General features: G+C 49.0%; 1 protein-coding gene and 1 pseudogene across 3 annotated transcripts in view; one reads left to right on the top strand and one right to left on the bottom strand.

Annotated features, from left to right (window-relative positions):
• Adck1 (aarF domain containing kinase 1) overlaps nt 1-21991 on the top strand; it is a 92829-nt gene that overhangs the window by 43237 nt on the left and 27601 nt on the right. For all 3 annotated transcript variants that reach the window (XM_038336744.1, XM_038336745.1, XM_038336743.1), the window contains exon 5: nt 17085-17243. In XM_038336744.1, coding sequence (XP_038192672.1) covers nt 17085-17243 — 159 coding nt within the window. The remainder of the gene's footprint in view (nt 1-17084; nt 17244-21991) is intronic.
• LOC119818761 lies at nt 7926-8395 on the bottom strand (annotated as a pseudogene).

The raw sequence follows: 21991 nt of genomic DNA, 5'->3' as shown, positions 1-21991 counted from the left end.
ATAATGAGACCCTGTCTCGAAAGCAACAAGAACAAGTAACAGCAAGAAATATACAGGTGATCTCAAAAGAAGACACAGCACATGTGACTAGTAAGTATTTGAGCAAAACACTCACTGTTGCTAATCAGTGGTAGTGTATGCCCAGCAGAAGGCGGAAACCAGAGGATTCCTATAAGTTGGCATCCAGCCTGAGACGCATAGTGAGTTCAAGTGTAGCCTGGGATACACAGCAAAAACCCCACCTCAGCCTTTAACCTTTTCACAACCCATCTCCTGAAACGAGATACCTCACCCCAGTTAAAATGATACTAGCCAGAAAGATAAGGACATAGAGAACAGGGAATTTCCCGCACTTTATTCCCTGTTTGAGATAGGTTCGTGCTGTATGGCCTTCGCTTACCTGGAACTTGCTATGTAGGCTAGATTGCCCAGTTTTTCCAGGTTCTGGGGTTATTGGTGTGTTTCAATATTCCCTGCCTCTCCTGCACATTCTGATCTACTGTGGAAAACGGTGTGGAGGTTCCTCAAGATGCTCGGATGAGACTACTGTACGATTCGGTGGTCCCATTGCTGGGTTCATTTCTAAAGAAGTCAGCGTGCAAAGAGACATCTGTGTCATCAGGCAGTATTCGTGAGAGCCAAGATTTGGTGCCCATCTAAGTGCCCAAAAGAAAACGTGGTGCATATATATGAGAGAAGATTATCCAGCAACAAGAAAGAATGAAATTTTGTTATTTGCAGCGACATGTCATTGTGAGATCATTGTGTTAAGTGAAATGAGCCAGGCACTGAAGGGCAAATGCTGGCAGGTTTTCTTTCATATATGGAAGTCAAAGAAGTTCACCGCCTGAAAGTAGCCAGTAGAATACTCACCAGGGGTGAGCAAGGGTATGAGGAGGAAGGGCTGTGGAGAGGCTGGCCGAGGGTATGGAGCTGCAGTCTGACAGGAGGAAAAGCAGTAGTGTTCTTCAGGCGGGTGGCTGCAGCTCACAATATTATACTGTGTATTTCGGATGTTCTCAGTTTACGGAAATGAGGACCGGCCCAGGTGATGGACATGCTGATTGCTCTGATTTGATCATCACCTGTTGTATGTGCGTATCGAGATGTCATCTCTGTACCCTCATAAGTATGCACAATTAGTACGTGTCAATTAAAAAAACAGACACCGCCATCCGCAGCACAGGGCCTGCTGTAGGGTAAATGCCAGGAACTGTCAGCTGTGCTTCCGATGTATCGAGCCCTCAAAGCATATGCAGGAACCTTCTGGTTCCTGGGTCTTCTTGGGCTTTGACAAACAGCTATTTTCTTTCACACTGTCTGTACATAAATAAGTAGATTAGGCGGAAGCAACCCATAAGAACCCAGACTGACGGGTCGTACGGATTTAGAAGCCTTCTTGTTCAATCCCGAATATCCTAAGTGAGGAAACTTGCATGGTGTGGCACATCTGGGTGGCAGAATGGGGAGTCGAACCCATGTCTCCCTGCTCTTATCTGGTATTCTTCCTCCTGGACTGTCATGGTCCAGAGTGGAAATTTAGTGCCTCAGAGAGAGGCTGGTCCTGAGGAATCACTGGATCCCAGGACCCAAGGAGCCTTCACTCCTCCCTTGAGACCCTGTGGTCTCCTGTGGACTTTGAAGAAAATATATTTTCATCCATCCATCCCTCCAGGCCACAGAATCCCTGGTGTGTAGGGGTAGGCATCTGCTCTGTGCTGGGTAATCCCAGGTTCCCACCCCCTCCTCTGACCGCAGTTCCAGGTCTGAGAAGAGACATCTCTGTTGTTTTTGCCAGGCCTTCAGTAACTGACTGCCCAGGTGGGTGTCTTGAAAAGACAAAGTCATTCTCCCCCAGTTCTGGAAGCTGGGCCTGAACCACAAACCACACACACCCCTGCAGGAATTAGGGAGGGTCTGCCCTTTCTCTTCCAGCTCCTGCCAGCTGCTGCCAATCTCTGGAGTTGGTTTGTAGTTGCACAGCCAGAACCTCAGACTCCTTTGTCACCGGGCCTTTTTAGAAGGCCATTCCTCACTAGGGTCCCCCTTGTTCCAGTATGACCTCATTTGACTTAGCTAATTGCTAAGGATCTTATCGTACACACTGAAGTTCTAGGGGAACACGAACCCGGGGAGGGGCAGAAGAGGACTTGGTGTAGTTGACTGGTAGCTCAGGCTTGTTTCTAACTATCTCTTAGAATGTAAGTTAACCCATCTCTATTAATCTACGTTCTGCCCCGGGGCTTGTTTACCTCATCTCTGTACTGTTCATCCTGCTTTCCGGCTTCCTTTGTGTCTCCGCCCTTCTTCTTCCTAGCTTCCTCTGTGCCTGAAAATCCTGCCTGGCTATTCGCCGTTCACCCATTTATTAAGCCAATCAGAGTGACACATATTCACAGTGCACAGAAAGATTATTCCACAACACTTGGGTGTAGTCTTCCTGAGTCTTAGTGTCTCTCCTCTCAACCCCTCCCTTGCACGTCGTCCTCACGACAGTTAGTTTCCCCCAGGACCAGACGGCCCTGGCCGTTTCCACTCTCTTTACGGCTTTGCCCCTAGGAGAGAACGAGCCCCGCCCTCTCTTGTTTTGTAACATTACAGATCAAGACTCTTAACGTGGCCTCTGCCAGGTGCTATACAGGGCTCGGTAGTTGTCTTCTCAGCGTTGGTTCATTTCCGTTGCTATGACGACACATCTGACGAAGCACCTTCCGGATAGATGTATTCGGCTCACAGTTCATGGGCACAGGCAGCCACGGGAAGGAAGTCACGGCAACAGGTGTGTGAGGCAGCTGTTCGCATTTGTAGCTAGGCTGCAGGATGAGGTACGTGTTTGTGCTCAGCTTTGTTTTCTCCTTTTCATTCTGCTCAAGACCTCCTCAGCCCTTGTGGTTGGGATTTGGCAGTTAGGGCGAGTTGTCGTACCTCAGTTAACTCAATCTAGAAACTTCCTCAGATATGCCCAGATTTGTCTCCTAAGTGATCCTAGATCCTGTCAAGGTGACATCCTCACGTTCATACTTCCTAGTTGAAGAATCAGAGACCCGGAGACATTAGTGGGGGGCTGTATAGTAAAGTATATATAAGTAAAATCAAAGGAGAGATAGGTGATAGATAGATAGATAGATAGATAGATGATAGATGATAGATAGATAGACAGATGATAGATAGATGATAGATAGATAGATGATAGATAGATAGATGATAGATAGATGATAGATAGATAGATGATAGATAGATAGATAGGTAGGTAGATAGATAGATGATAGCTAGCTAGCTAGCTAGCTAGATAGATAGATAGATAGATAGCACATGTATGTGTGAGTGTGTGTTCTCGAACAGGTACATGTGCATGCAAAGCCTGGCACCGATCTGAAGATGCTTTAGGCAGAGAGTCCACAGTGAAGAACTAATAGAAGGTACCAGTGCAGTGTCATAGGGGGCGGGTCTGTGGAGTGGGACAGCATTGGTGGTCCTTCCTCCTACCAGCCCTTAGATCTCAGAGTGTGACTGTTACCAGCTGGGCAGGGGTAGAGGACAGATGTTGTGGCCATTGCTCTGGAGGGAGCTGGCAGCTGTCCTTGAGCCCCCCCAGAGCTGTCAGAGGGCCTGCAGCATCCTCATCACCTCTCAGAACAGAGCCTGTGAACCGGGCAGATGAGCTTGGTCCATGCAGGACTCCAAAGACACACCCACTTTAGTTAGGAGGTAGGCCTGGTTAAGGCCGCTGGGTCGAGGCGGCACCTAGTCTGGTGAAACTGGTGACACTCACTCAGGAGAAAGTGAGCCTGTTCTTGCTCTGCTCTCCCCTGGGTCTGCCATCTTGCCTTCTATGCCAGGCTGCCCTTGACCTGTTACCTGAAGAGCCAATTAGCTGTTGGCTAAGTGATGGCCTCAGGAAATACAAGGACAGATGGTCAGGCACTGGCGTGCGCCTCTGGAGAAGCCTCTGTTCTGTGTGCAGGCTGTGGCTGGAGGGAGGGGTGCTCTCTTCCAGGAAGAGCCCCCCATCATTGTTTCTCCTTACCTGCTTTCCACCTGATGTTGCCCTTGGGCAGCAGAGGGAGGTGCGCTCTGCATGTCTAGCTGATTTATGTTCACCACTGAAACAATAATGTTTAATCTGGAAAGGGCTAATCAATTTTTTATGCTGATTATGAGTCAGCCAGGTGGGCCTGCTGCTTCATTTATGGTGCTTCAGGAACAAATCCATTTCCTAACTTGGGCCTGTGTGCCAATATGTGCTCGGGAGGTCCTGCTTCAAGGAGAGCCCTTCTTGGGGCCTGTACCCCATGGGAAGAGAATAAGTGTGTGCTTGTGGGTGTGTGCCTGTCCATGTGAATGCATACACATGTATGTGCATACATATGCATTCACATATATGTGCGTCCATGCATTTGTGCATGTATGTTTGTGTGAATGTATGCTACATATGCATGTATGTGTAGGTGTATGTCTGTCTAAATGTGCATGTATGCACCTATATTGCACATTCACATATGTGTCTATGCGTCTGCATGTGTGAATGTGTATATATGTCTGTGTGTACACACATACAAATATCTGTGTGTATATATGTGTATTGTATCTGCATGTTTATGTGTGTGTGTGTGTGTGTGTGTGTGTGTGTGTATGTTTACATTTCTAATCAGGGAAATGACCTGATGCCTAGTGGTGGTCCTTTTTCATGGATGTTTGTATGAGTGCACATATACACTCATGTGTATACACATCTCATCAGGGAGGTAGCCTGACTCCAGATGGAGAATCAGACTTGGGTATGCATGTGTATTTGTACAGGAGCACATAGTATGAGTCAACTTATGTGCCAGTGTGCATTCATCTTTAACCGGGGTATAGACTGAATCTCGGTAGAGATTCAGGTATATATGTTAGTTGACTGTGTGCACCTATATGTTGCTGTGTGTATGTTGACTGCTGTGGACCTTGAACATAGTTTGGAAATTTCAAGTTAGAAGGAAAGGGTTGCAACTTCATGGGATTGGAAAAGGTCAATGAGTCTTTTCTCACTCCTTCATCCTTCCCAGACTTCTCCTATTTATTCTCTCTGCCCACCAGCCCTACCCTCCCTTTCTCCTGCATTGCCATTGGCTCTTCAGTTCTTTATTAAACCAATTAGGTGTTTTAGACAGGCAAAGTAACACAGCTTCACAGAGTTAAACAAATGCAACGTAAAAAATGCAGTCCATCTTTGCATCATTAAAACAAATGTTCCACAACATAAACAAATACAACATATCTTAAAATAATATTCCACAACACAGGACATGGCATAGAGAGAATGAGCAAGAAGGCTTTTGGGTACCCCTACACAGGTGAAGTGTCCTGAGCTGGCTGCCAGTGTAGTCAGGACAGGGTGTGTCATGCTGGAGTGTTGTGGAATATTTCTTTACAATGTGTGAAGATGTGTCATTGTAATTGGTTTAATAAAGAACTGAATGGCCAATAGCTAGGCAAGAAGAGGTTAAGTGGGACTTCCAGGCAGAGAAAGAAGAAGATAAGATGAATCTAGGTGCTGGAGAGATGCCAGATGACAAAATGGAGAGGAAACATGAGGTACAAGATGGAAGAGAGGTAAAAAAAACCACAGGGCAAAATGTAATTAATATAAATAGGTTAATTTAAGTTATAAGAGCTAGTGGGGCAAACATAAGCTATAGGCTGAGCTTTCATAATTAATGTCTCCATGTTGTTTTTTGCGAGCTGAGGGTCCAAAGAAAAATCTCTCTGTACTGAAAGGGTCTCCCCAGGGAGGCATGTGAATCTTGAGTAGAAGCAGGGAGGGCAGTGTCTCTAAGTCTGCATAGCTCAAGTGTCCAAGGCTGGGGCACTGGGGTTTGTCGTCTCTAATGTGTTGTCTAATGTGCACTCCCCGACCCCTCACCTGGCCATGGTGCTTATTGTGTGGTCCTATGTTATACAGTTGAACAAGCTTCCATGAGGGAGCTCATATTTTTTGGTTATGAGAATCACAACAATAAAACTCCAATGACACTTGAATAAGTGTCCTAAGGAGAAGTACGTAGTGTTCTGGATAATAAGTTCAGGAGGTAAGTGGTTTGGACATTGTGAGCCAAGGGTAGTTAAGGGACAGAAAGACATGATGTACACCTGGAAACTGCATATGCCTCAGGGCATAAGCACTCCGGTCAGGAACAAGACTGAGGGTGACTGTAGGCAGTGGCTGGGAGAAGTGAGCTGTGTGTGTTCAGGACATCTGAGACTGGCAGCCATCCATGGGCCCTGTGAGAAGCACAGCATGGTCTAATGTGTGGTAGCTGGTCTGTGGAGCTATCTGGAATACCAGTCAAGTATCTTCATGGTCATCCAGGCAAGAAGTGTTGTTGCTTGTACCAAGGTTGGGAGCTGGAGAGGATGGGTTGGCAAACTTGAGGACTGAATTAGATGTGTGTGTGGGTGGGGGTGGGCATTGCAGGAGAGGAAAGTGCCAGGATCCACCTTCATTTCCCCTCACCCCTTCTTATATCACATTTATGTGTGTGCGTGCGTGCGTGCGTGCGTGCGTGCGTGTGTGTGTGTGTGTGTGTGTGTGTGTGTGTACATATGTGGAGGTCAGAAGACATCTTATGGGAGTTGGTTTTCTCCTCTCAACATGTGGGACCTGGGGATTGAAATGACGTCACCAGGCCCTGGAGCAAGCACCTTTACCTACCTGAGCCGTTGTGACACTGGGTCCTGGCTGCTCTCCTCACTTGAGGATCGCTAACTCCGTCAGACCTGCCAAGTCTCTTATCCCATGTAAGAGCACATTTGCAGCTTTTGGGTTGGGAACACAGGCTGTTTTTCTGCACACCCCAGGCCAGGAATGTCCATATTTTGTCTTCCACAGTCATATTCTCTTTGTCACGGTGACTCAACACTGCCTGGTATGAGGGGAGCTGTGCAGATGGGCATGTCGCTGGCAGCTTGGCAGGGAGGTCACTGACCCTCCAGCTATTCATGTGTGTGTATGCATGTATGCGTTTCTGTGTTTGTGGTGCATGTGTGTGTATGAATGTGTGCTTGTGTGTGGAGGCCAAAGGTCAACATTAGGTGTGTCTTCATCTATAGCTTTCCACATTTTTTCTTTCGTTTAAAATAAAATATGAACATATCTCCTTATTAGGGTGCTCAAGAATGAATAATATTATTTTCACTCCCTCCATGTGATAGAGAATACACTTGACCCATGTTGATGGAGGAAAGGGATAAGGGCTCCCAAACTGGGTGTCCAACAGCTCCACAAGAAATCCCCATTCAACAAAGGACAGGATGCTCCTGATAACATCATCTCTGCTCTAAGTTTTGGCATCTTTTATTCCAACATGAATTAACTGTTCTGTCCTTGTCACTCTTCGAGATCCAGGCAGTCAGACTCAGGCCACCTCTGAGTCTGCAGACCATCCCTTTGAATGGTTCCTGCCTTGATACCCTCAGTAGGGAGTGGGGTGAGATAGAAGGTTACACATATCAAAAACACAACATTAATAAATGGCACTTGGACGTAGGTTTAACATTATCAGACTTTCTCTTCAAATGATGGTGGGCGGGAGGGACTGCTTCCCAAAGAAAGATCTTCAGTCATGGTAGCATATATGAAGATCTCCTATGCAAAGGCACGAGGGACCGGTGTTACTGTCATCTTGTCCTGCACAGAGGAATGAGTTTGCAGATGAAAGTGGACACTATCCTTGGCTTAGGTTTTTCCTGGTTCTTTCCACTGTTAAATTGTGACGTTCTGCCTCTCACCTGCCTTAGATATCATTTCACTTAGATTAAGTGAAACAGATTAAAAAAATGGTAGGAGAGGATGGGGAGATGGGACAGAACAACCCTGTAAGACATATAAAAAATACAAAAACCAGATGTAGTACAATACTTATAATAGAAACTGGCTGAAAACACTACATGCTAACAGATGGTATGATACAGAGTAGGGTGGGAGCAGACAGGAAAGGGCAGAGGCCACAGGCCTCCACCAGGAGCCTTTCAATAGGCTGCTGGATGGACCGGACCTGCTGCTTTAGCCGAGAGCCTTCTCTTATGGTAACAGTATAGGTGATGATGGGTCTGAAGACCCCACAGGCCCGTCCTAGGACCTGTCAGGAGGTCACAAACACACAGGGGACATCCTGTCTTCACACAGTGGTGGGAGGTGCAGAATGATCTCCAAGGGCTCAGCATCTGCTGCCATCACAATGAACTCAGAGGTGCCTCTGTTGACGTTTTTGGTGGCTTCATTGGTTCCTCTCTGAAGCTGCTGGTAGTTACATGACTGCTGACCAAGGTCCAGAAGCTTCTTGGTGAGGTGGGCATCCATGAGGGGATCGGCCTGTGGATTCACATCAGCCTTATGCTGCGGTGCCCCCGGCATGATTCGAGAACAGCCCACCTCAGACAGACCGAAACGCTGCACAGAAAGAGGAGCGGAAATCACTTTGTCATTTTTTTTTTTTCTTTTTGAGACAGGGTTTCTCTGTGTAGATCAGGCTGGCCTCGAACTCATAGATTTGCCTGCCTCTGCCTCCTCAGTGCTGGAATCAAAGGCGCGTGCCACCACATCTAGCTCCCACCTCTTTATGAGACAGGTCTCTCTCTTAGAACACGGCTGTTTTGGTTATAGTGACTGGCTGTCCAGCTACCTCTACATCTGCAGCTCCAGGATTACAGGTACATGCTGTTGGGCCCAGCTTTTTTTGTAGATGCCGGGGATCAAACTCAGGTCCTTTTGTTCGTTCAGAAAACACTCTATCCATGGGGCCGCCTTGCCAGCTCCATAGCTGTAGCGCACTCTTTTCCCTGTGGTCTCGGCAGCTCTGCAGCAGCTGAGTTTTTCTTCCTTTTAAATCCCTGCACTCCGTGTCTTCCTCACGTGGAAAGCGAGCGAGCCCAGAAAACTTGCTGCGTGCGTGCTCCGAATTCCTTGACCTGGGCTCTGAGGCGTGGGAACGTAGTAGCTTCAGCCTGCCGCCACTTCCCGAAGCCCAGGAAGTCTGTCCAGACAGCAAATGGAGTGTCTGTACATGAAGGACACCATGCATCATACTCTCCCCGCTTCTCTTGTTTTGAGTCTAAGGACAGCTGAAGGTGGTTGAGAAGGCCTGTGGGGTTTGTGAAGATGAGTCTGCTAGGGTTCAGAATTCACAAGCTGCACAGAACATTTGCGTCAAGTGATCAGGAGCTGCGGAAGAGGACCCCGTCTCTGTGCAGAGGGAGCCCAGGTTGGCTGGGTTTCTATATTGGGAGCTGCTTGTTGTCAGATCCTTGGGTCTCTTGCTGTTGCTCAGTTCACAGTTCTCTCTCTGGAAGACTCTTCCTTCTCTCCTGTAACGACTTACCTGACTCCTCCGGCTTCGGGTCTTATTCTGGTTGTCTTCTAGAGAAGTCCTCTGCCCATGCTCAGTTCCTTGAGAACCCTTCACAGTGTTCATAAGGACCAGCCATTGTATTCTTCATTTGTGCTGAGTTGATAAATTCCTAACTGCCCCCATGTCCCTTGATGCCCTGCTGGTGGTGACTTCAGTTGATGGTGGCTTCATTCATTTTGTACTTACTCCCTGTTAAGTCCCCAGTGACAACCACAATGCCCCACACATGTTAATCACTTAGGATTCTTTTTTGTTGTTGTCGTATGTGTAAAAGAATAATGACTTTTGGTGACTATGTTGTACTCTGTAAAATGGGGTACTAGCTCCCCTAGCTAACTTCAAGAAGGAGTGGAGAGTTAGGTAAGAGTGCTTTGAGGACACCAAGCACTCTTCAGATGTAACATGTTGCCTGCGGTTGACTCGAACATCCCGTTCTTGAGAAGCTAAGTTATCCTGATGTTCCCTTGGGCATACCTAGCTTCAGAATCGAGGAAGAAAGGCCTTCTGTGTTTCTGTGTGCCAGCTGGCTCTGGAAGGCAAAAAGTTCCAGACTTCTAGTCCTGTGTATTGGACCCACATCTCTGCTCTGTGGTGGGATGGATACACATAGCCTGCTGAGGTGCACCACGGTTTCAAGAGCGGCTCATTGCCTATGCTCTGATCACCCAGGGGACAGCTGTCAGGTTCTACCCTGGCTGGGGGGGGCACGATTTCATAATCTTCTTTATCCAGAATCTCTGGTCCCAGAGACCTCTGTCACTGGCAGAGGCGTATACACGCCACCCTCCAAGACTGTAGGAGTTATTAAGATGGGGAAGTTGAAGGATTAGATTTATGACAGGCAATGGTGGATTATGAAGAATAATTTATCAAATGTCAGTGCCTGCAGCCTACAATTTACAGAAGGTTTGCTTAAGCTGAGGAGATCTGATTGGACTACCCCTCCCCCCACCGCTAATGAATGACAGCTCTAATGGGCTGGCTTCCCAGGCTGGCCAGCCACCCTGAGTGTTTATCTGCCTTTTATTAATCATTATTAACAAAAATTCCCTAGAGTTCCTCCAGCCACGGTTCTCAAGCTACCCAGGGCCAAGGAGGCTCCCTTGGCTACCATGAAGGTCCCGTGGTCACTTTGGGAGGTGTTTCAGCTACCATGGTCAGTGGGAAGGTCCCAGGTTCTTTTTCCATGATGGGTACAGGGAACCTCGTCTCTGCTTTAGCCATTCCCTATAGAAAGAACGGAACTGACTGAGCAAGTCCTGTGTCAGGCACTTGGGATATAGTGCTGTGTGAAACCAGAAGCCTCTAGTTCAAGGGGGGTGAGGGAAACTGAGGAAATAGAGGAGGAGGTGAATGTGCAGCCATGGCACCGTCTCAAGGAGGGCCCAGGAGGATGTGTTCAGGAGAAGTTGTTGAGTGGGTGACAGTGAGGCCGTGTGTGAGGGGAGGTGAGCCTTCCAGGTGGAGGGGCTAACACGTGCAGAGACCCGGAGGGGCTAGGGAGGGGTCTGGAGTCTAAGGAAGCCTTCTGCTTGGGACAGAGAGAGGAGGTTGGAAAAGAGAAGCAGATAGGCCCCAGCCCTGGTGGACCTGCTAGGGATTCAGCCCATAGGTATCTGGTGAAGTGATTTAAATAGAGAGACGTGGCACAGTCCAGTTGTGTGTGTGGTAGAGGATAGATTGGGGGAGCTAGGATCTATCTGGATGAGTTGGTTAGGAGGCCAGTGTAGTCCCTGGGGAAATGAAGACAGTGGTTTATATCATGACAGAGTTGCTCTGTTGGCAGCGGCTGCCTGGAGCGCTGCGTTGAGAGCTTGTAAGGCATCATGGGGCTACAGTAGCACCAAATGCTGCATGGATTAGCGATGTCTGGCATAGTGTGGCTGGGTGCATCGCTTGGCTATCGCTGCAGAAAAAGTTAGCCTCAAACCCCGTGGCTTAAAACAAGGAGCATTTGGCCGGGCGGTGGTGGCGCACGCCCTTAATCCCAGCACTCGGGAGGCAGAGGCAGACGGATCTCTGTGAGTTCGAGACCAGCCTGGTCTACAAGAGCTAGCTCCAGGACAGGCTCCAAAGCCACAGAGAAACTCTGTCTCGAAAAACCAAAACAAACAAACAAACAAACAAACAAAAAAACAAGAAAAAAACAAGGAGCATTTTACTTAAAGCTTCTGTGTGTCTGTGGGTCAGGGGTTCAGGAGTAGCTTACTGGATGATTCTGGACTGAGGCTGTTAAGGTTCTCCACAGAGACAGAACCAATTGGGCAGATTTCAATAGAGGTAAACTTTCAAGGGAAGACTCCTCAGGGGAACTGCTCCTGCAGTCGTGGAGGATGAGAACTCCGTGACAGGCTGGCTGGAAGATGGGACCTGGGCTAGGATTCTGAAGTCAAAAAGCCTCAGAGCTGGAGAACCATTGGCTGTTTACCATCTGTGGCCAAAGGCCTGGTAACCCAGGAGTGGGACTTGGGGAGACTTCTGGAGGAAGTACTGGGGTCCCCATGATCCTAATGTATGGGGCCTGAGGAAGGAAAAATCTTTCTGTCTGAACCCTCAGCCAAATGGATGGCACCAAGTTGGAGTTCAGATCTTCTCCTTCTCCTGACCCCCAGGTCTCCCTTCTCTGCAAATACCCTCCCAGACACAGCCAGAGGACACTTTGCCAGGTCTTTCTGCGGGATTTAACCCAGTCAAAATGGCATTTAACACTAGTAACCACGTTCAGGGTTTCTCATGTAGCTAATGTCATGTCTAGGGCCAGAAGGTTTGTGTCTGGGGTTTGTCTGCAGAAAGCCTGGCCCTTTACTATAGAAATGACCCGTGGTAGAGGACAGTTCCTTCCCCCAACCAAAACCAAACCAAAACAAAACAAAACTCCAAGAGAGGAAATGGGAGAGAATAGATTGACTGGAGGCTTATGTAATTTAGGAACAGGTCATGAATTCCAGTTCACACTGAAGCGAAGGGGAATAGACTCCTTAAGGAGGGGGGACATTTAAAAACTCAGAACATATTTTAAAACCACCACAGGGCGAATGAGAATGCCCCCACTGTTACACATTTGCCAAATGTGACCTTCGAAGGTAAAGGCATGGCCGTGAAGGTGGGGGTGGGGGAACTACAGATCAGAGTGTGCTCCAGAGTGAGAGCAGGAATTGCACAAACCAAATCAGCGGTAATGGAATGGTGTACCTGGGGCAGGTCAGTGGGACTGAGAGAAGCAGAGGTGGGGGATGGGTTCCAGGTAGAGGTGATGGAAGGTGGGGGGGGCACACTGGTATTGTTTGTTCAAGGAGTCTTGCTGAGTCCTGGCTGGCTGGAACTGTCCTGATTGCCTTAGGCTGAGGTTCCTTCTAGCTACTCTGTTAGAGTGGACTGAGACTTTGCCTAGCAGACTTGAATGAATGGCAGCTGGAGCCCAGCCAGGTATGGGGTGGGTCAGCTCCACAAGAGAGAGGCAGATGTTCTTGGTTGCTGATGCCATGGTAACCTGCTTCCCCCACCCACCAACAACCCTGCTGCATTGGTCTGTGTTAGATGCCCAGGGCATCTTCCTAGCTCTTAGAGAGCTGTCTGACCTTGGCATTTTAGCCTGCCTGAGACAGGCTCCTATCTTCACCTGGAGCCAGGCTGTCCAGGGCCTGGGAGATGCATTATATGCCTAGGATGATGGCATTTCTGAAGCTACAATTGACCTGATGTGAATGAGTATGGGGACCATGGGGTGGGATATTTGATGTTGGGCCTTATTAGAAAGTCGCCTTCCACTCTGCCCTAACCTGTGACCTTGAGCCAGTGGCCCTGAGGGGCTCAGGCCCGCCAGGCTTCCAATAGTGATGTGGCTGGCTAAGATACAGAGTTGAAGCAGAACTCCTTAGCTCCTCCAGGGTACCCTGACTTGTCATCTTATTTTGGGCCAAAAGAGGTTCCTGGCCAGTACTTAGCCACTCCATGTGGTATTTTGGAAAAGATGCCTACAGGGCCTGCTTTCTGGGAACCTGCAGGCCTGACTGATGCCTGTCCAGGCACAGTGTCACTTGGTCTTCAGGTCCTGAGACTCCTCCTCAAGACGGACAACTGATGACTGAATGGCCAAGGCCCCAGGGAGGATGCTAATCTTTTTGCCTGGCCAATGTTTTTCCTCATACAAGACCATCCCCCTTTACATTCATGTTCTGTCCTTCTGCCTGTTTCTCTCCACATAGAATGGGAGCAACTTTTTCCCTGATAATTTTTTTTCTAGATGACCACATCATTATAAAAAGCACATAACTAGTCATTTTGAAATTCATCTATTTTACTTAATTGATTTTGCCTACACACACACACACACACACACACAGAGAGAGAGAGAGAGAGGAACAGGGAAGCAAGCCGTAGAAGGAAGACAAGTTTCCACAAGGAACTCGAGGCAGCCGAGGGCCCTGCTTGACTCTAATTGCTGAAGATGCTGCCGTTTGTTTCTGCTAATGGTTTTCTGCCGAGAGGGCTAGGGAATGAGGCAGGGCCTTGGCGATTTGAGGGGAGGGGCAGCATTTGTTTCAGCTGCACGGGGGGTATAATTCTGCTTTCGGGACAGGGTCTATTTTTCCTTACTATCTATCAGCATAAAGTACTTTCACTGAACACTTTGAATTAAGGTTCCATTTAGAGATACTTTATTCATATTTAATTACAGGCTGCAGCACCAATCTTTAATTACCTTTTTTATAAGCCAGCTAGGAGCATCCAGTAGCGATCAATTATTGTGTGTGTGTGTGTGTGTGTGTGTGTGTGTGTGTGTGTGTGTGTGTATGTGTTTGCGTGAGCATGGCAAAGTGGAGGAGTCTGGTTAGAGAAGGAAAGATGTCTGTAGGGATGCTGGGGCTTGGGGGGGGGGGGCGGTGGGACAGGGGTTTGCCCGACAGATCCTCCTGGCAGCCTTTCGATGACTCCTTTGCTTCTGCTGGTGAAACTGAGAGTTTGGTTAACCCCTTCCTGCTAGAGCTGATTTAAATGCCGAGTTAGCGACTGGGACTAGGGGGTATCTTGGGGGGTTTCCTCCTTGCCCGGATGGAGGCAGGAGATTTCGGGGGCAGGCTCTTCCTGTCCCTGGGTGAAATGGCAAGCCTGGCTTCCTCTCATTCTGGAGACGAGGATCTGCTTGCCTCAGCCCTTTCCTTCCTCCACTTCCCTGTGGGGAGCTCTTGGCAGCTGTTCCTGTCACACAGCCCTAGAGATGCCATGTCACTCTGGTTGCAGTGACTCTGCAGTGTCCCTGCAATGACACGGACTTAAAACTGGTTGTCCTTCTCCGAGAAGGAGGTGACACATTCCCTGGGCCAGGCAAGGGCTAGGGTTTGGGAATGGGGCCACAGGAAGACTGGGTGAGGTCCACAGCCCTGCCCTGAGAAATGGTTTCCTTGGGGGTCCTCTAGGCATTGCTAGTCTCCACAGGGATCTGTGTGGATCTCATTATGCAGTAGCAGAAGCTCTGCTTTATACCGAGCCTGAGTCCTTCTTCCAATCAGGGGGCAGGGAGGGGCTGAAACCCACACTTCCCATGACTCTAAGGGACCCTGGGCCTGGGTATCCCTCGGTCACCTCATCTGGTACTTGATGGTGTTAGTTAGAGCTTCTTCAGTTGTCTCTGTTACAAAACTTTACTTAAATTGACTTAGGCAAGCAAGCAGGCAAACAGGCAAGCAAACAAACAGAAAAGGAATTATAGGCGAGGTACTGAGGGATGGCTAGATGAAGGGACGAAAACTAAACAGGATTGGTTCCTCCTTTCTTGCCTCAGCTTCCTATGTTTCTGTTCTGTGACCCTTGGCATGCCCAGAATTGTATTTTTCTTCCTAGTTTCAAAAGAAAGTACATCTTCTCCCACTGTTTAAACAGACGCAAAAGAACTGAATATGATTGGGCTACTTTGAGTCTGATTGGACCGCATGTCCATTTCTGAGCAATCGGTGGCTGGGGCTCCTGAGTGTTCTGACAGGCCAGGCTGAGGCCTCACCTGGAGTAACAGGTGGGCGGTGTCAGGTAAAGTTCAGACGTGGTTTATGCTTTCCCCATTCTGGACAGACGTCCATTGGAGTGTCTGTGTTCATAGCAGTGTGGGAGTGTGAAGGCCGAGCTGTTTCAACGGGAAAACTAGGTTGATTCTGTTCTCCAGTGGAGAGCACTGGAGTTAGCCACCCAACAGGTACTTGTTTGATTTTAGCTAGTTCCATCCCTGTACAAATTACAGGGGTATAACAGTGGCCAGTGTAGCACCCCCACTCCCGCTCACGTGGCACCTGAGGGAAGTGGCTTTGGTGTTCTGCCATCCCAAGAGCAAGTCCATGATGATAGTTCTTGTGCCGAGAGAGCCAGAGCAAGTGAGTAGACAGCAGAAGAGACTTGCCCTCAGGAAGTCTAGCACTCACAGAGAAGGCGAAGGCAAGTGTGTTGTTGGGGGTACAAGGAGATTAGACACCATCCTGGTATCTAATCCACTGGAGAGCCATCTCTCATGACCAACGTTTGAGACCCTTCCCTGATGCCTGGGTCTTGTCCTCTGGAGAATGTTGGTAAATGTAATGACATTTAGTGGGAGGTACAGGAATGGTGGCAGGGAGCTGGGAGCCATTTGTGATGTGAGAATTACAGGGAGTCCTAGCAAACAGAATTGGGATGGTAGCTGTGTGACATTTGGCATCTCAGGTTTGAGAGAAAGGGGCAGTGCTGAAGGACAGGACAAGGTGGCTGCAAGTAGGGACAAAGGCAGGAAGGGTGTAGTAAAGAGGACTGGATTGACCTTGAATGGGGAGTAGGGAAGCAGAGGCATGTGGTTAAATACAGCAAATAGACTGGTGTGCATTTGTCTGCAAAAATGGAACTCTGAGGCTGTGCAGGGGCTTAAAGAAATGGACAGGATTTGAACCACAGCCTTTGCTAATCTTTAGAAAAGTTTCTGGTTGTGGGGGGCTCTCTTTCCATCTAGTAGGATATTTGTATTTGGACCATGCAGTGGTGACCAACTAGTCAGAAAGAACCAATATGGCAGTTCTAAAAGAGACAGAGTGGGGAAGAAAGCAAGAGAAGATGCAAGAGTCAGGGTGCACTTCCTACTTTATGCCAAGAGAAACTGAGGCACAGAAGAGGCAAGGGAACTCCCAGAGACTCACTTTAGGTCTCTGGCAACCCTAGGATCCTGCTAGGGTGTGGCCAGGCCAGCAGTGGCTCAGAAACCCGTGTCGAGGCCGCTGCTCAGGTAAAGGTAACTGATGGCTGTGACTTGAAGCCTCCGGCGCAAATGGCCTTGAGCTGTCTAGGTTGGCAGGATTGGAATGTCTTCCATCTGGCCTGTCAGGCTTCTCTGGCCCTAGTTCTGTGAACTTGTCATGATCTGTGCGTGAAGGATCAGCAGGCTCAGTGGTGGATTGTTAAATGGGCAGATGGTGCACAGTCTTTCTGGCCTTTGAAGGGGGTTACAGGGCTCCTGTGCTCCTGTGCAGATATGCCCTCCATGTGTGTCTTCTGTCCTGTCTTATCCATGTGTTTGGTGTGAATTCTGACCATAGCTAAAGGGCCAGCTGGGACCCACACAACCGATGAGGCTGTTGGACGCTGGACAGCTCTGGGGCATCATCTCTCGGCCTCACCTCACCCTCTCTCCAGGTTAAGCCACCTTCCTCTCAGTGACTCTCTTCTCTTTCCCCCTTCTGGCAGATCCATGATTTGTTCCTGAGCTTCGATGACACCCCCCTGGGGGCAGCCTCCCTGGCCCAGGTCCACAAGGCAGTGCTGCATGATGGTCGGACTGTGGCCGTGAAGGTCCAGCACCCAAAGGTTCAGGCACAAAGCTCCAAGGACATTCTCCTGATGGAGGTGGGTGCTTCCCCCTTTCTCTCTCGTTTTCTCCTCAGGAGCCAGACAGCCTCCCAGATACTTACTCAGGCTGGTGGGTGGACTGTGGCCCTCTGAGGAGCAGAGTGGGAGAGGAGAGCTGAGGCACGACCAAGGCTGTGTCATAAGAACTTGGAATCACATCCTGGTAAGGCTGGTCAGTTCTTGATTTGTCCTGAAATACTCTGGGATATATATCGGAACACGATGAGCAGCTGATGGGGCCAAGCTGATTCAGGTCCTGATGGGGACCTGAGTCACAGGGAGGCCTCCAGTGAGGTGCAGTAGACATGAAAAAACCAAAGGCGATCTCCTCAGGGGTAGACAGAGATGCATCATAATGTATTAGATTATAGTTTAAGAATGTACGTGAAAAGCCAAGCACAGAAAAATGATGTGCAGATCACATAGAAATAGTTATGCGGATGACTCATTTGCTTCTATGACGTTTGTTTTGAATTAGCAAACTTAACATTTTTGCAAATGGCCCTAAGGAGGTTCCAAGAGGGCCTGTGTACTCCTGGAATCTTCTACATGTGTGTCCAGCAAGGGAGGGAACGTGTGTGCTCCTATTATTGGAGAAGAAGCCAATGCTCATACATGGAGGTCAACAGTCTGTTGATCCCACATGTCCCTCTCCTTCCTAGTCTCTCTTCCTCTCCTTCTTAATCTAGACTCAACCAAGGTCTCTTCTCACTGGCTAATGAGGGCATGTGAGTAAGTGGGCTCTGTCCCTACCTTCCTGTTTAGTACAGGAGACAGGTATGTAAACACTCATCAAGTAGGAACCTGAGCTCTCAACCACGGGAAGGCACTGTGTCAGGATGCGTGGCGTTGACAAGGGGGCTTCCCTGCAAGGTTAATGTCCTTGTGGACTTGAAGGACTACTGGCCAGTGCAAGGATAGCCCCGCACGTGGGAGGGCTCTGAGGCTAATAGGAGCAGGAGGAGCATGGAGAATTCCACTAACTCAGATGGTGGGAGGGGTTGGGAGTGAGGCTGGGAAGATAAGCCGGGTAGGAGAGGACCCTTATCCCAGGATCAGGTATGGAACAGTGGTCATAGTCAACAATGATGTACTTGTGGGACTGACAGCATGTTCAGTCTTCAGTGTGGGAACTATTTAGAATTCTAGTCAGGGGACTGCCATGATCAGATATGCACTGGAAATAAAAGTGTGTGGGCAGTCAGGAGAATGTGTTGGGAAAGCACAAAGTCTGGATAGTCCATCTAATTGAAGGGCTGCTGTGTTGGTGTGAGAGAATAAGGTATGAAGCAAGACAGTATCACGGGGGTAGAAGAGGAGTCATCTGGACTTTGTGGCCAGCTCTTCGTGGGGAGGGGCCGAGGAGGAGGTAGAAGTGTATCTTAGGTTTCTGGTGTAAGATGATGGCTCAGTGGTTAAGAGCACTGCCTGCTCTTCCAAAGGTCCTGAGTTTAGTTCCCAGCAACCACATGGTGGCTCACAACCATTTGTAATGAGATTTGGTGCCCTTTTGAGGAAGAGACCTGGTCAGTCGTCCTCATCAACTTAAACCGTGAAACCCAGTATGGACAAATTCAACAGAACAGCCATATACGGGCTGCCTGTGCATGCTTCAGTAAAAGCAAACAAACAAATGAAATCTTTGCCTATATATCAGCTAGAGTCTAGTTGAGGAAAAAGAAACTGCTCTAGGTTAGAAAAGTATGAGTTTCTGAGGTTCCAGAGGCATATTGGAATGGGACATGGTTGTAGCCATTTTGGAAAGTAGAGTTTTTCAGAACTGCTTAGCATTGCCAAGTGGAAGACCAAATCAGGAAGGCACTGAAAAGGGTATTTGGGATTGGGGGATCCTAGAAGTGTTAGGAAGAGCAGCTACAAAGATGTGAAGGTGAGAATTGAGACCTAAGGAAGTGGGGCACAGTATACAATCGCCTTGTCCAGTGTTGGGGAGAGAGTCCAAACTGTAGACTTCAGTGCTCCTGAGACACAAGTAGACCTTAGCTGATGGGGAAGGGATATGGGAGACTCAGCAGAGAGACATAATTGAGAAGTCAACTCAGAGGAGGGTGTTCAGAAGATTGGGCACTGAGAACACAAAAACACATTGGTTTTTGATGGGTCTTCGCTTTGTAAGTAGAAGGCAGTGAGGCTGCGTATAAATGAGTGTGTGGGGCCCTGGAGAGGGGAGGGGAGGTGGGCAGCAGAGTGTGTACCAGGCTGATAGCCTCTATTTTTTCTCTGCTGTAGGAGGCCAGACCATCTGCCAAGAATGAGAGGGTAGGAGGTGGCACTGGAGGCTCGAGGGGGTGAAGGTTTGGAATAGCTGCTGCGTGTCTTTCGGAGGGAGTAGATGGGCTGAGAGGCCAGGACCACTGAGTAGCCTCGGTCCCATGCTGCAGACCTAAGGTTTTAGAGAATCTCTTGGTGACTTAAGACATGGTCATTAGCAGGAGGGAACAGAAGCCAGGGAGGATCCGTGGGTTTCTGATGGTTCTAGAGTCAGGCAAGAGCCTACCTTTGCCCAGCCTAGGTATCATAGCCCCAAGGGCCAGGAGGGGAGCTGTCATTTTGCTCTGTTCAGATCTTTGCCGACCCCTTAAGGAATGGTGGCTGTAAAGTCAATGGCGTTAAGAATAGTAGTAAAAGTTTGACATCTTCCTTCCTGAGGATGCTTTTGTTGGGATGGATGCCTGGCAGGTCCTCTGCAGAGAACACAATGTCCTCTTGGTAGTGACTGGGAGGGTTAGGGTTGGGAGCACAGGAGGACCTGATGCTGCTACCCACACAGCCATCGGCAGGAGCAGGACTAGGCTGGGTCTTTGGTGGTTAAGTCTTGTCATAGTTACCATTCTCCACCAGGAAACCCAATTAGAAAACTTTGATTGTTTGACATCTGGAATCAGTTTTTTTCTTTCAAAGTCCAGATCTAAATGGTATCTTTATTTTAGGAATGACAACCCTAGGAAGGTACGCAAGTCTTCATGGCAGGAGGAAAATGGTATATTTCTAGGGGATGTTAAGGCCACCTTAGGTACCAGAAGCTTGTGGGAAGATGTAGGTGGCTGGCTTTTCTGCATAGATTGCTGGGCTTCATTCTGCACCAATTCCAGGTATCGGGTGCCTTCAGGCTTGCCTCTTACTGTTGGAAGGGCAATCTGATGAAAGTAATTCCTACTAAAAGGAGAAGGACTAATCGTCTTAGCCTCTGGATATTTGCTTTTTTAGGAAGGCAAGCTTATGAATCTGAGCATATATCTCATCTAAAGATGGGGGGCACAGTGGCTTCCTGGATTGAGACTTTTGAGAGTGAAGAGGTGAAGACTACAGGCTGTCCCAGCGAGGACACTTTTGGCTGCAAATTATTAGAGAGCCCATAGAGAAACGAGGCAGACGGAATACCCGTACTCTCTCACGTGGGGATGCACCTGTACCAGCTGTCCCAAGGTTGACTAACCAGACACCTCATTGTGGTTTGTAAGGACCAAGGTTCTTCCCATCTGTAGTTGGCCATTGGCTTCCTCAGCTTCCTGGCTTGTCCTTACAGTCTTCCTCACATGCCCCCAAACAGCGGCACAGCTCTGGTATCACCCAGATGCCAAAGACGGCTGCTTTCTCCCTTACATTCTTCTCCTGCCCCCACCCCCAAAAGGAGTCCCTGGGAGTCTCTTCATTTGTTGTTGCTTGAAGTAATAGCACCATGACTGTTCTGGCACTAACTGCCCTGGCAAGAGGAATGAATCCCCTTGAATGGCACAGGCCCATCCAGCATCACCATCTCAGTGAAGCCTGTCTTCCCTGATTGACAGGAGGATGCCCTAGTATCATCTTAGCCAGAAAGGTGGGTGGGGGAGGTGGCTCCCTGGTTGGTCCCTGGAATACGTGCCACCCGGGGGTCTGGTGTTTTCTGCAAACCAGGCCATACCCTTGGGGATGGGGGACTGTCTCTGGGACAGAGCGTAGTGAGATGACAGAGAGAGGGAAGTCACTCAGAGCCCAGCGCCTGACAAGTCTGATGACTCCAGTGACTTTGTGCAGACAAGAGAGGCTCAGCCAGGGACGCGTTTCAGCTTCGTCATCATCACCCGCTACTGTCCCTTGAGCAGTCGGGGTAACTCCACTTCTAGATGCACCGCTAGTGACGCTTATTGATTTGTGTGACTGCTCAGAGCCAGACTAATTGGGCCCCGAGATTGGAACAGTGATTCAGCAGGAAGGACCGAGGGGATGGGCACCATCTTTCCACCTGCGGGGCCAGCGCTGCAGTTCTCTCCTGCCCAAGGTGGTGGGAGCTCAGCAGGCCATATGTACTGCTGTGGTCCTTGCTGGAGCAGGGTGGGACTTGGCCTTTAAGCTGCTGGTGGTGACTTCCTCAGTTCCCACAGCACCACCCTATGTCACCCCCCACACCCTTCTTGCCCACAGAACCTCTGAAGCTGGTGGAGAACAACCTTCGCTCTGTCACCCCCCAAGGATCTAAATCAAGGTCGATGCCGGGCTATGCATGTGCCACGGCCCCCGAGTGGTCTGATGCATTGAGGCAGAGCTTTCCGGCCTGAGTGCCAGTGTCTGATCTATTGCTTGATGTCCCTTGGCCTTTCACAAGGGTCTTATAAAGAAATGACTGGTGACAGTTCCGTTCTTAACTTTTTAGCATTTCCACAGTGTCTGTCATCTTCTTTCTTTTCTAAACGGGTGGATTGAACAGTGGGTGGCTAGGTAATTCCTGGATTGGCACAGAATCCAAC

Source organism: Arvicola amphibius, chromosome 7, assembly GCF_903992535.2.
Source record: "Arvicola amphibius chromosome 7, mArvAmp1.2, whole genome shotgun sequence".
NCBI lineage: Eukaryota > Metazoa > Chordata > Mammalia > Rodentia > Cricetidae > Arvicola > Arvicola amphibius.
The sequence above is the reverse complement of the archived record's forward strand: the minus strand, read 5'-3'. Positions and strand labels throughout refer to the sequence as shown.